Here is a 14,987-nt window from a genome sequence, read left to right on the forward strand (position 1 = left end):
TGTAGGATATGAGCAGGTGTCACCATGCACACACGTTACAGAAAATTTATCAGACGGACCAGATGGAAGTGCCACCAGACTGGCTTTCACCAGAGTCACCACACTTCCAGAGTCTAGCAATGCCACAACATTTTTCCCATCTACAGACAATTCACGCAGGTGTTTCGCTGTATCATTTTGACCCGCATTCACACTTACTAGCCGTGTAACCAAAGACATGCGTTTCTTAGAGTCCGTAACGTCGCACTGAATGGGTTCAGTGGTAACAGGACAGTTCGCAGAAACATGGCCCTTCTCATGGCAACGGAAACACCTAACAGGCCCCCTATTGAAACCAGAGTCCGACACCCTTGATCTCGGGGTGCGAGCAGTCCCGTGTTCCTCCCCCACAGTTTTTGGCAATTTTCCTTCCCCCGCAGTCCCTGGAACAGTCTTACCGGTTCCACGAGGAGGAGGTACAGTTCGGGTAGTAGCGGTATCATCAGGAAGTCCTTCCGCCACGGAATAACGCTCCACCAAGTCCACCAATTGATCCGCTGTCGCGGGATTTCCTTGGCTCACCCACTTTTTCAGCGCCGGTGGTAGTACTCTCAGGTACTTGTCCAGAACGATCCGCTGGATTATCTCCGGAGTTGTCAGTACCTCGGGTTGCAGCCATTTCTTTATCAAGTAGATCAGGTCGAACATCTGCGATCGCGGCGGTTTATCCGGCTGATAGGTCCACTGATGTACCCTCTGTGCACGGACAGCCGTCGTCACACCCAGCCGGGCCAGGACCTCAGCTTTCAGCCTCTCAAAGTCCTGAGCGACTTCCGGGTCCAAGTCATGGTAAGCTTTTTGGGCCTCACCGGAGAGAAACGGAGCAATTAGATCGGCCCATCGTTCCTTCGGCCACTTCTCTCTCAACGCTGTCCGCTCAAACGTTGTCAGGTACGCCTTGACGTCATCTTCTGCGGTCAGCTTTTGCCAGTACTGACTCACATGGATTCTCCTGGACTCTGTTTCCGGGTTAGCCTCAGGCATGCTCACCAAGCGCTGCGCCACCTGTTGGAGAAGCTGGCGGTCTGCAGTCGTCACGTCCACCAACTCCTTCAGCTGTGCGGCCATCAAGCGGTTAGCTTCCTGCTGTACGGCAGCGGACTGTACTAGGGCTTTCACCACGTCTTCCATACTGTCGCCTGTGCCACGGAGTGCCCGCGTTCTCCACCACAATGTAACAAAACACTCCGGGATCGCCTTTGCTGGGGTCAAAGGTCACGTGGTTTGTGCATTAAACTCTGAGGCGACAGCAGGTTTCCAAGTAGACTGACCTCAGGTCAGGTTTATTAAAGTGAAAGCAAATACAGAAAACAAAACATAAAAATAAATCCTTGCCTGTCCGGCGCTAACTATACAAATACGTTCCTCTCTAACAACTGGGGGGCTTCTCCCACCCAGCTAACATTACACAGGTCACGAGCACAGCTCTCACTCACGTTTGCCTCACACAGACAGGCATTCTGTGTGCCCCAGGCTGACACCTGAAACCTCCAGCTGGTCAGCCTTTATTCCTGGACTTATTAACCCCTCGGTATCCTGAAGATACTGAGCGGCTTAATTCACATAGGACAAATACCTGGGCGAGATATACCTGCCCCCGACTACCAGACCGACATGACTCTTACAGTACGAAACCACAAAATCGAAGCGGGAGAAAAACAGCGACCATCGAGCCTGTCTAGGATTTAACCGCTTGGCAGTCTCGAGATAAGTCAGATTCTTGTGATCCGTCAAGACCACCACGCGATGCTTGGCTCCTTCAAGCCAATGTCGCCACTCCTCGAACGCCCACTTCATAGCCAACAACTCTCGATTGCCCACATCATAATTGCGCTCAGTGTTATGGATCCCAATGGCTAGGGGATCGCACTGGACAAGCAAAAATAACTAAAATAACGGACGAGCCCTAGGGTGATGGAACCTGGGCTGACCGCTGCCCTACTCCTGACAAACACAACTAGAAATAGCCAGGGAGCGTGCCTACGTTCATTCTAGACGCCACGCGCCAGCCTAAGAGCTAACTAGCACTGCAGAGAAAATAAAGACCTAACTTGCCTCCAGAGAAATAAACCCCAAAGGTATAGTTGCCCCCCACATGTATTGACGGTGAAAATGAGAGGAAGGCACGCACATAGATATGAAAATAGAGTTAGCAAAACGAGGCCCGCTATAACTAGAAAGCAGAAGGATACAAAAGGGGTCTGAGCGGTCAGCAAAAAACCCTAATCAAAAACCATCCTGAGATTACAAGCACCCATGTGCCAACTCATGGCACATGGGGAGCACCTCAGCCCACTAGAGCTTCCAACTAGCATAGAATAATATTTAGCAAGCTGGACAAAAAACAAAACAACTGAAAAGCATAACTTAGCTTATCCTGAGAGATCTGGAAGCAGGTAGTCAGAACCAAACTGAGAACATCTGAGAACATTGATAGCCGGCAGGGGAATGACAGGGAAGCCAGGTTAAATAGGAAACACCCAGCCTCTGATGGACAGGTGGAAACCAGAAACCGCAACCCACCAAAGTCACCCAGTACCAGTTGTAACCACCAGAGGGAGCCCAAAAACAGAATCCACAACAGCTCAGCAGGCGAAAACTTTCTAGAAAAGAAAGCACATGGTTTCATCACCGAGCCATCAGAACTTCTTTGAGATAAAACAGCCCCTGCTCCAATCTCAGAAGCATCCACCTCGACCTGAAACGGGAGCGAAACATCTGGCTGACACAACACAGGGGCAGAAGAAAAACGACGCTTCAACTCCTGAAAAGCCTCAACGGCCGCAGAGGACCAATTGACCACATCAGCACCTTTCTTGGTCAAATCAGTCAATGGTTTAACAACACTAGAAAAATTAGCGATGAAGCGACGGTAAAAATTAGCAAAGCCCAGAAATTTCTGAAGGCTCTTCACAGAAGTAGGCTGAGTCCAATCATAAATGGCCTGAACTTTAACAGGGTCCATCTCGATAGTAGAAGGGGAAAAAATGAAGCCCAAAAATGAAACCTTCTGAACTCCAAAGAGACATTTAGATCCCTTCACAAACAAGGAATTAGCACGAAGGATCTGGAACACCATTCTGGCCTGCTTCACATGAGACTCCCAATCGTCCGAAAAGACCAAAATATCATCCAAATATATAATCATGAATCTATCCAGGTACTTTCGGAAGATGTCATGCATAAAGGACTGAAACACAGATGGAGCATTAGAAAGCCCGAATGGTATCACCAGGTACTCAAAATGGCCCTCGGGCGTATTAAATGCTGTTTTCCATTCATCGCCCTGTTTAATACGCACAAGGTTATACGCCCCTCGAAGATCTATCTTAGTGAACCAACTAGCCCCCTTAATCCGAGCAAACAAATCAGACAGCAGAGGCAAAGCGTACTGAAATTTGACGGTGATTTTATTGAGAAGGCGGTAATCTATACAAGGTCTCAGAGAACCATCCTTCTTGGCCACAAAAAAGAACCCTGCTCCCAACGGTGACGTCGACGGGCGAATATGCCCTTTCTCCAAGGACTCCTTTATGTAACTCCGCATAGCGGCGTGTTCTGGCACAGACAAATTGAACAGTTGGCCCTTCGGAAACTTACTACCAGGAATCAAATTAATTGCACAATCGCAATCCCTATGAGGAGGTAGGGCACTGGATTTGGGCTCATCAAATACATCCCGGTAATCCGACAAGAACTCAGGGACTTCAGAAGGATGGGAAGACGAAATTGACAACAATGGGACATCACCATGTACCCCTTGACAACCCCAACTAGATACAGACATTGATTTCCAATCCAATACTGGATTATGGACCTGTAGCCATGGCAAACCCAAAACGACCACATCATGCAAATTATGCAACACCAAAAAGCGAATATCCTCCTGATGTGCAGGAGCCATGCACATGATCAATTGAGTCCAGTACTGAGGCTTGTTCTTGGCCAAAGGCATAGCATCAATTCCTCTCAATGGAATAGGATACTGTAAAGGCTCCAAGAAAAAACCACAGCGTCTGGCAAACTCCAAGTCCATCAAATTCAGGGCAGCGCCTGAATCCACAAATGCCATAACAGAATAGGACGACAGAGAGCAAATCAGAGTAACGGACAAAAGAAATTTTGGCTGTACAGTACCAATGGTGGCATACCTAGCGAACCGCTTAGTGCGCTTTGGACAATCAGAGATAGCATGAGTGGAGTCACCACAGTAAAAACACAGCCCATTCTGACGTCTGTATTCTTGCCGTTCAGCTCTGGTCAAGGTCCTATCACATTGCATAGGCTCAGGCCTCTGCTCAGAAGATACCGCCAAATGGTGCACAGTTTTGCACTCACGTAAGCGTCGATCGATCTGAATGGCCAAGGACATAGACTCATTCAGACCAGCAGGCGTGGGGAATCCCACCATAACATCCTTAAGGGCTTCAGAAAGACCCTTTCTGAAAATTGCCGCCAGGGCACACTCATTCCACTGAGTAAGCACAGACCACTTTCTAAACTTCTGACAATATACCTCCGCTTCATCCTGACCCTGACACAAAGCCAGCAAGATTTTCTCTGCCTGATCCACTGAATCTGGTTCATCATAAAGCAATCCAAGCGCCAGAAAAAACGCATCTACATTACGCAATGCAGGATCTCCTGGCGCAAGGGAAAATGCCCAGTCTTGAGGGTCGCCACGCAGCAAAGAAATAATGATTTTTACTTGCTGAATGGGGTCACCAGAGGAGCGGGGTTTCAAAGCAAGAAACAGTCTACAATTATTTTTGAAATTCAGGAACTTAGATCTATCCCCAGAAAACAAATCAGGAATTGGAATTCTGGGTTCTAACGTCGGATTCTGAACTACATAATCTTGAATGCCTTGTACCCTTGCAGTGAGTTGATCCACACAAGAGGACAGACCTTGAATGTCCATATCTACTCCTGTGTCCTGAACCACCCAGAGATTTAGGGGAAAGGAAAAACAAAACACGCTGCAGAGGAAAAACAAAATGGTCTCAGAACTTCTCTTATCCCTCTATTGAGATGCATTAATACTTTACTGGCCAGCTGTACTGTTATGGTGACCTGGTGGTTAGGAGCACTAGGAATGACCTGATGAGCAAACTAGTAATACAGGACCAGCTCTGGGAAGTGGGAGCTCTGCTGACCGCAACCCCTAATCCTATCACAACAACTAGAAATAGCCGTGGAGCGTACCTGACTCTGCCTAGACGCCTCTTCACAGCCTAAGAGCTAACTACCCCTAAAGATAGAAAATAAAGCCTACCTTGCCTCAGAGAAATTCCCCAAAGAAAACAGGCAGCCCCCCACAAATATTAATGTGAGTTAAGTTGGAAGTCACAAACACAGGAATGAAATAGGTTTCAGCAAAGGAGGCCAGACTTAACTAAACAGACTGAGGATAGAAAAGGCAACTTTGCGGTCAGCACAAAAAACTATAAAAACCACGCAGAGTGTGCAAAAGAGACCCCCGCACCGACTCACGGTGCGGAGGTGCCACTCTGCATCCCAGAGCTTCCAGCTAGCTTGGCAAAATCATGATAGCAAGCTGGACAGAAAACAGAGATGAACAATTTAACTAGCAAGGATTTAGCTTTTGCTGGAGTAGACAGGTCATCTGCAAGATCCAAGAGAGAACTGAACCAGTACTAGAACATTGACAGCTGGCATCAAGTAACGATCTGAGTGGAGTTAAATAGAGCAGCCAGCCTAGAACTAAATGAGGTCAGCTGGAAAAGGAACCTCAGAACCAGCAGCTCCACTTACAGCCACCAGAGGGAGTCCATGGACAGAACTCGCCGAAGTACCATTCATGACCACAGGAGGGAGTTCGAGAACAGAATTCACAACAGGATCCACCATTCACAATAGGTGATGTCACAGCTCACCTCCTCCTGCTCCTGTACAATGACTGATAACACCTCTATATACAGTAGATAACACAGGATCCACCATTCACAATAGGTGATGTCACAGCTCACCTCCTCCACCTGTACAATGACTGATAACATCTCTATATACAATAGATAACACAGGATCCACCATTCACAATAGATGATGTCACAGCTCACCTCCTCCTCCTGTACAATGACTGATAACATCTCTATATACAGTAGATAACACAGGATCCATCATTCACAATAGGTGATGTCACAGTTCACCTCCTCCACCTGTACAATGACTGATAACACCTCTATATACAGTAGATAACACAGGATCCACCATTCACAGTAGGTGTTGTCACATCTCACCTCCTCCTCCTGTAAAATGACTGATAACACCTCTATATAAACTAGATAACACAGGATCCACCATTCACAATAGATGATGTCACAGCTCACCTCCTCCTCCTGTACAATGACTGATAACACCTCTATATACAGTAGATAACTGTCAGGACTCTGAACATTTTTCACCTTTTGTGCATTACTGCCCTTTTCCAAGATGGTGTCTTTGGTCTCATGTGCACTGTGTCTTCCTGCTATAAAACTCCACCCCAGCCTTCAGTCTGTGCTAGAGTATTCTGCCTTGCATCCAGCTCCTGACCTCTGATTACTCCCTGGCTATATACCTGCTCCTGTGAACCTGTGTGGTGATCCTGCTACTCTGCTCTGAGTTCATGCTGCATACACCAGTTTCCAGTAATCCTCCTTCATCTGCTGCTCGTGTTTACTTCCATCTGCATTTGCTGGACATGTAAGCTGTTTCTGCTCTGCAAAAACCTGAGACTATTTACCAGGCCTCCCTGGTTGAGCTAAGACATTATTTGAACTGCCTTATAAGCTTATCTATCTGTGTTTGGACTAAGACAAGGATTTATTCGTGTCAAGTATCCTCAAGAATAACTGTGCTTCATAGACTTTCTTCTTGATTGCATTTTCATCTGAAGTTTCCTATAGACTGCTAAGCTGCGTTTAATATTTACACCAAGTGTTGTGGACTTGAGTTTCTCTCTGCACCTGTTTGAATGACACCGTGTGATAATATAGACTTTACCACTTATAAAACTGTGTCCTGTAGTTGTCTTGTTCCACGCAAAGAGTCTCCTGAGTTATCCCCTATAATTATTACAATAACACAGGATCCACCATTCACAATAGGTGATGTCATAGATCACCTCCTCCTCCTGTCCAATGACTGATAACACCTGTATATACAGTAGATAACACAGGATCCACCATTCACAATAGGTGATGTCACAGCTCACCTCCTCCTCCTCCTGTACAATGACTGATAATACCTTTATGTACATTTTCTGCCCCCATAATATTGTAAGTTCTATGTGATGTTTATTATAATGGGTGAACACCCCGCGAGCCTCCTGAGGACACAAATCACAGATATTTGGCCTCCCGCCTTTTTGTTGTGTGGTTCCCTCATACAAGTTCTGGTTTCGGATCCTAGTGCCACTCAGTACTCAGCAATGGAGATCATATATTTCAGCTTCCTCTACAACTTGCGGCCAAACACGCTTTGCCGTAAACCACATAAAAAAGCTATTTATTACCAGGAGCCAAAAGCAAAGGAGTGTAGATAAAGGCGCCATACAGTAACATGAGCAAGACTGGCATTGCCGGACAGTGACGGATCACCCAATATGTCCCTGGATTTACTTTCAGAGTAGGTTTTCCATCTGGCCACGGCAGATTGTGTTTCATTACCTGACCTTTTTCAGCACAGGAAGAGGTGTGATGATCTGCGGTGCACAGTGTAGGAAGAGTTGCAATGCTCTGCAGTGCACAGTGTAGGAAGATTTTTTTCTTTTTCTTGGGTTTTGTCTGCGAAATGGCCACAGTCTGAACATGCTCTTACACATTGCATGTATACCAAGTTATGCTCCAGCTCATTTGTTTTAGTTTTGCCGCAGTTTCTTGTACTTTGTGCTAACAAGACTTCACTTTTTGAGCTATGTGCACAGTGTAGGAAGACGCGCAATGCTCTGGGGATGTGGTAGATTAGGATGGTGTGTATGTGGATGAAGATGGCGAGGATGAGGATGGAGAGGATGAGGATGTGATGGCTGAGGTTGGCGTGGTTGAGGATAGTGTGGATGAGGAATGCTGTGGATGAGGAATGCGGTGGTTGAGGATGTGGTGGTTAAGGTTGGCATGGATGAGGTTGGCTGGATAAGGATAGTGTGGATGAGGATGCTGTGGATGAGGAATGTGGTTGATGAGGAGAGTATGGATGAGGAGAGTGCGGATGATGAAGTGGTGGATGAGGATGTCACGAATGAGGATGAGGTGAATGCTCTGGATGATGATGGGGTGGATGAGAATAGTACGCATAAGCATGGCATGAATGTGGACGATGTGGATGAGGATACAATGGATGTTCTGGATGAGAATGCTAAGGATGAGGTTGTTCTGAATGATGATGGCGCAGATGAGGATGGGGTGGATGAGGTTGGCATGGATGAGGAATGCGGTGGATGAGGATATGGTGGATGAGGATAGCGTGGATGAGGATGCTGTGGATGAGGATACGGTAGATGAGAAATGCGGTGGATGAGGATGCGGTGGATGAGGATGTGGTGGATGATGAATGCGTTGGATGAGGATAGCATGGATGAGGATGCAGTTGATGAGGAATGCGCTTGATGAGGACAGCGTGGATGAGGATACGGTGGATGAGGATGTGATGGATGATAAATGGGGTGGATGTGGATAGTGTGGATGAGGATACGGTGGATGTGCATGTGGTGGATGATGAATTCGGTGGATGAGGATAGCTTGGATGAGGATGCGGTGGATGAGGATATGGTGGATGAATATACCATGGATGAGGATGCGTTGGATGAGGATGTGGTGGATAATGAATGCGTTGGATGAGGATAGCGTGGATGAGGATGCGGTTGATGAGGACAGTGTGGATGAGGATACGGTGGATGAGAATATGGTGGATGATGAATGCGGTGGATGAGGATATGGTGGATGAGGATGCAGTGGATGATAAATGTGGTGGATGAGGAAAGAGTGAGTGAGGAATGCAGTGGATGAAGATAGCGTTGATGAGGATGCGGTGGATGATTAATGTGGAGGATGAGTAATGCAGTGGATGAGGATAGCATGGATGAGGATAGCATTGATGAGGATGCCGTGGATGATAAATGCGGTGGGTGGGGAATGTAGTGGATGAGGATGTGGTGGATGATAAATGCGGTGGATGAGGATAGTGTGGATGAGGATGCGGTGGATAAGGAATGGAGTGGATGAGAATAGTGTGGATGAGGATGTGGTGGATGAAGATAGCTTGGATGAGGATGCGATGGATGATGAATGCGGTGAATGAGGATAGCATGGATGAGGATATGGTGAATAATAAATGCGGTGAATGAGGATAGTGTGGATGAGGAAGCTGTCAATGATGAATGCGGTGGATGAGGATTGCACGGATGAGTATGCGGTGGATGATGAATACGGTGGATGAGGATAATGTGGATGAGGATGCGGTGGATGTGGAATGCGGTGGATAAGGATAGCGTGGATGATGATGCAGTGGATGAGGAATATGGTGGATGAGGATTGTGTAGATGAAGATTGGTGGATGAGGAATACGGTGGATGAGGATAGTGTGGATGATGAAAGTGGTGGATGAGGATTGCACGGATGAGTATGCGGTGGATGATGAATGTGGTGGATAAGGATAGCGTAGATGATGATGCAGTGGATGAGGAATATGGTGGATGAGGATAATGTAGATGAAGATAGGTGGATGAGGAATACGGTGGATGAGGATAGTGTGGATGATGAATGTGGTGGATGAGGATTGCGCGGATGAGCACATCATGGATGAGGATATGATGGATATTCTTGATTAAGATGCTCTGTATGATCATGGCACGGATGAGCATGGGATGAGGATGGCGTGGATGATGAGAGATTGAAATTGTAAAAGTTGTCATCAAATACCTTTGATCCTCTCATATCCAATAACTATCAGTATTTTTTGGCTGATGACTTTTATGCATTTCCTCTTGGTGATTTTCCTCCGCACTTGATAGATTTACCATTTCTGAATCCGATTTCTCAGCCGCTTCTTCCCAGCAATCTATCAGGAGCGGCGGCTTCTCAGTAATAAAATCACCGTTATTTTCTCTAAACAAATCCATTGTTTCTAGGTGCTGGATCTCCCGTCGGGAAGCAGATCCTTTGTGTCTTGTGTCTGGGGTTTAGTATAATATATGCAGGTTTTATTTAGTTTGTTGAACTGTGAATAAAGAATTTGTAACTTTTTTTGTTTTTTTTAATCTTAGTTTCAAGCTACAGTGAAAGAAGGCATCACTGGCGTCATGGTTAACCTGACCGTCAATGACAAGGATGACCCCAACACTGGAGCGTGGAAAGCTGTCTACACCATTATCAATGGAAATCCCGGGCAGAGCTTCGAAATTCATACGAATCCCAACACAAACGAGGGGATGCTCTCAGTGGTTAAGGTAAGACGCTACTGTATGGTAATATATACATGGAGTCCTTTCTTACCTTTTCCAAGGTAGCTAAAGCAAAAATTGATTTTGTGATACTCTGCTGGGAGACGTTTATGCTATATGTCTCCATGTGTCCTCCCAGTGGCTGTGATGGGAACTGCAGCCTGTTATGGGGTTTTTTCTAGTATGTTGAGATACTGTATTGAATTGTATCATGAGAAATTGAAGTTCTTAATTAATGGTAATGTTCTTTATTTAGTTAACCCCTTCTTTTCCCCTCCATTATACTTTAGGCACTTTCAGTTTGGACCAAATTGTATGTATCATTTCAACTGTGTCTCATATTGCAGCTCTGCTCCAATTAAAAGAACGAGTCTGTGCTGTAATACCACATCCGACCAGTAGGCAGATGTGGCGCTGTTTCTAAAAACAAAAAACAGCCGTGATTTTTTAACATTTTTTAATAACTTTGAGTTGTCGATGTAAATTAAAGTTTTGAATCGTAGAAGGAAATTCTTACTGAAAAGTTAAAAATTATTGAAAAAGTTGGGTTTTTTTTGAGAGTTTACTGAGTGATGTGACATCATTTCTGAGCTTTATTCTTCCTTTCACGGGAACGAGGTAATTATTTTGTTAAGGCCATTATTTTCTTTGTCCAAAAATAGACCCGACTCAAAATTATAATGATTGTGCCGGTGATGTTCGGAGGTGACAATTGTGCAGAAGGGCATCGGATGAACATCTGTATTGTCGCACCGCCTCCGCAAATAAATATAATTATCCCCAGAAGAGGGCGGAAGGCAAAGGTTCCTAATAATTTAATTTGTGCTTTGTGTATTCAGCACAATGTTCCCTCCTGGAAAGACGGTAATATAAGTGAAGAAGCTTCCTGACCTTGGTCAATAATGGATGCCCAACTCACGTCTCGTCTTGGGCAGAGTTTGAGCCCTTGTTGCAAGTTGGGTGGTCCCTTAGTGAATGGTGTAAGACCCTCAGTGTTTCTGATGATCATCTTGTACCCTGTAAAGTCAGAAAAACTGTTTATGACCTTAGGTTGCAACATGTCTCTGCCTGGCCGAAAAGTAGACAACTCCATCAATCCATCCTGGAGCCATCTGGAAACTAAACTATGTGCTATGTATTCGAGATATAATATCAAATCCTCAAATCGAGTGGTAGAAAGTTCTTGGAAGCCCATAAAACTTTGACCCCAAAGTTTTATGTTTGGAAGAGCAACGCTCCCAAGCCTCCTGCTTTCCCAAAGGGACGTGCCTATCTGAAGATTGACAGTGCACTCCCTAATGCTGAAGTGGCATAAAGTGATCCCAGCCAGCAGTAGGTCGGTGCTTACAAGCTTTAAAAAATATTTGGAATTGAGAGTCCTCAGTGGTTGATACCTTTCAATGGCTAACTGAAAAGATACCAACCACTGAGGACTCTCAATTCCAAATATTTTTCTATCTACTGGCTAACATGGTACAAAGATATATATATATATCTTTCCTGTACAAGCTTGTAAGAGATGCGCAGGCTCGGGAACCACTGCTAAAGTGCAGATTTGGGCAAACATGTAGACAATGTAAATAAAGCATTCAAAATGACAAATTCTTCTGTTTCAGAGAATGTAGACAATTTTTTAAAAATAAAATTTAAATTGAAAAGTTTCTTCAAGCACTTTCCAATTGTATCCATAGATAGATCATGAGAAAACACAGTGACCCCACCAGCAGAATACTAAGTGCAGCTCTGGAGTATAATACAGGATGTAACTCAGGATCGGTAATGTAATGTATGTACATAGTGACTGCACCAGCAGAATAGTGAGTGCAGCTCTGGAGTATAATACAGGATGTAACTCAGGATCAGTAATGTAATGCATGTACACAGAGACTGCACCAGCAGAATAGTGAGTGCAGCTCTGGAGTATAATACAGCATGTAACTCAGGATCAGTAATGTAATGTATGTACACAGTGACTGCACCAGCAGAATAGTGAGTGCAGCTCTGGGGTATAGTACAGGATGTAACTCAGGATCAGTAATGTAATGTATGTACACTGTGACTGCACCAGCAGAATAGTGAGTGCAGCTCTAGGGTATAATACAGGATGTAACTCAGGATCAGTAATGTAATGTATGTACCCAGTGACTGCACCAGCAGAATAGTGAGTGCAGCTCTGGGGTATAATACAGGATGTAACTCAGGATCAGTAATGTAATGTATGTACACTGTGACTGCACCAGAAGAATAGTGAGTGCAGCTCTAGGGTATAATACAGGATGTAACTCAGGATCAGTACAGGATCAGTAATGTAATGTATGTACACAGTGACTGCACCAGCAGAATAGTGAGTGCAGCTCTGGAGTATAATACAGGATGTAACTCATGATCAGTAATGTAATGTATGTACACAGTGACTGCACCAGCAGAATAGTGAGTGCACCTCTAGGGTATAATACAGGATGTAACTTAGGATCAGTAATGTAATGCATGTACACAGTGACTGCACCAGAGGAATAGTGAGTGCAGCTCTGGGGTATAATACAGGATGTAACTCAGGATCAGTACAGGATCAGTAATGTAATGTATGTACCCAGTGACTGCACCAGCAGAATAGTGAGTGCAGCTCTGGGGTATAATACAGGATGTAACTCAGGATCAGTAATGTAATGTATGTACACAGTGACTGCACCAGCAGAATAGTGAGTGCAGCTCTAGGGTATAATACAGGATGTAACTCAGGATCAGTACAGAATCAGTAATGTAATGTAAGTACACAGTGACTGCACCAGCAGAATAGTGAGTGCAGCTCTGAGGTATAATACAGGATGTAACTCAGGATCAGTACAGGATCAGTAATGTAATGTATGTACACAGTGACTGCACCAGCAGATAGTGAGTGCAGCTCTGGGGTATAATACAGGATGTAACTCAGGATCAGTAATGTAATGTATGTACACAGTGACTGCACCAGCAGAATAGTGAGTGCAGCTCTAGGGTATAATACAGGATGTAACTCAGGATCAGTACAGGATCAGTAATGTAATGTATGTACACAGTGACTGCACCAGCAGAATAGTGAGTGCAGCTCTGGGGTATAGTACAGGATGTAACTCAGGATCAGTAATGTAATGCATGTACAGAGTGACTGCACCAGCAGAATAATGAGTGCACCTCTAGGTTATAATACAGGATGTAACTCCGGATCAGTAATGTAATGTATGTACCCAGTGACTGCACCAGAGGAATAGTGAGTGCAGCTCTGGAGTATAATACAGGATGTAACTCAGGATCAGTACAGGATCAGTAATGTAATGTATGTACCCAGTGACTGCACCAGCAGAATAGTGAGTGCAGCTCTGGGGTATAATACAGGATGTAACTCAGGATCAGTAATGTAATGTATGTACACAGTGACTGCACCAGCAGAATAGTGAGTGCAGCTCTAGGGTATAATACAGGATGTAACTCAGGATCAGTACAGAATCAGTAATGTAATGTAAGTACACAGTGACTGCACCAGCAGAATAGTGAGTGCAGCTCTGAGGTATAATACAGGATGTAACTCAGGATCAGTACAGGATCAGTAATGTAATGCATGTACAGAGTGACTGCACCAGCAGAATAATGAGTGCACCTCTAGGTTATAATACAGGATGTAACTCCGGATCAGTAATGTAATGTATGTACCCAGTGACTGCACCAGAGGAATAGTGAGTGCAGCTCTGGAGTATAATACAGGATGTAACTCAGGATCAGTACAGGATCAGTAATGTAATGTATGTACCCAGTGACTGCACCAGCAGAATAGTAAGTGCAGCTCAGGGGTATAATACAGGATGTAACTCAGGATCAGTAATGTAATGTATGTACACAGTGACTGCACCAGCAGAATAGTAGTGAGTGCAGCTCTAGGGTATAATACAGGATGTAACTCAGGATCAGTACAGGATCAGTAATGTAATGTATGTATACAGTGACTGCACCAGCAGAATAGTGAGTGCAGCTCTGGAGTATAATACAGGATGTAACTCAGGATCAGTACACGATCAGTAATGTAATGTATGTACACAGTGACTGCACCAGCAGAATAGTGAGTGCAGCTCTGGAGTATAGTGCAGGAGGTAATTTATGATATTCACAGTGAATATATTAGCATTAATACAAAATTATGATTGTTTTTGTAAAAAGCAGCTCAGAGGAAAGCCTTTTTAATGCAAGAGTGGTCCCCGAAAATGACAGTGTAGGGCTAGTGATGGATGAGTAAGATGTCGCCTGTTAATAATTCTTGTCTTCTACATTCATCTCTCTAAATTAAATATAATTTAGTATTTGTTGTATAATGCAGGATTCCGGAATCTCGGCTGATCCGAGCGGTGGGTTCAGGCTGTGTGTAGCCCCCACTGCCCCAACATTGACAAACAGCAGTGAATTAAGTATGGGAGTTGTTCAGTTGACAGATTATGCACAGTATATGAGAAATCATGTAAATGCTCATTCATTTTTAATA

At 44.8% G+C, this 14,987-nt stretch overlaps 1 protein-coding gene across 1 annotated transcript in view; it reads left to right on the top strand.

Moving 5' to 3' along the window:
* Positions 1–14,987, top strand: part of CDH13 (cadherin 13) — a 916,091-nt gene that overhangs the window by 764,489 nt on the left and 136,615 nt on the right. Inside the window, exon 9 of the mRNA XM_077288603.1 lies at positions 10,304–10,486. Within this exon, the coding sequence (XP_077144718.1) occupies positions 10,304–10,486 (183 nt within the window). The remainder of the gene's footprint in view (positions 1–10,303; positions 10,487–14,987) is intronic.

This window comes from Ranitomeya variabilis, chromosome 2, assembly GCF_051348905.1.
Source record: "Ranitomeya variabilis isolate aRanVar5 chromosome 2, aRanVar5.hap1, whole genome shotgun sequence".
Classification (NCBI taxonomy): domain Eukaryota; kingdom Metazoa; phylum Chordata; class Amphibia; order Anura; family Dendrobatidae; genus Ranitomeya; species Ranitomeya variabilis.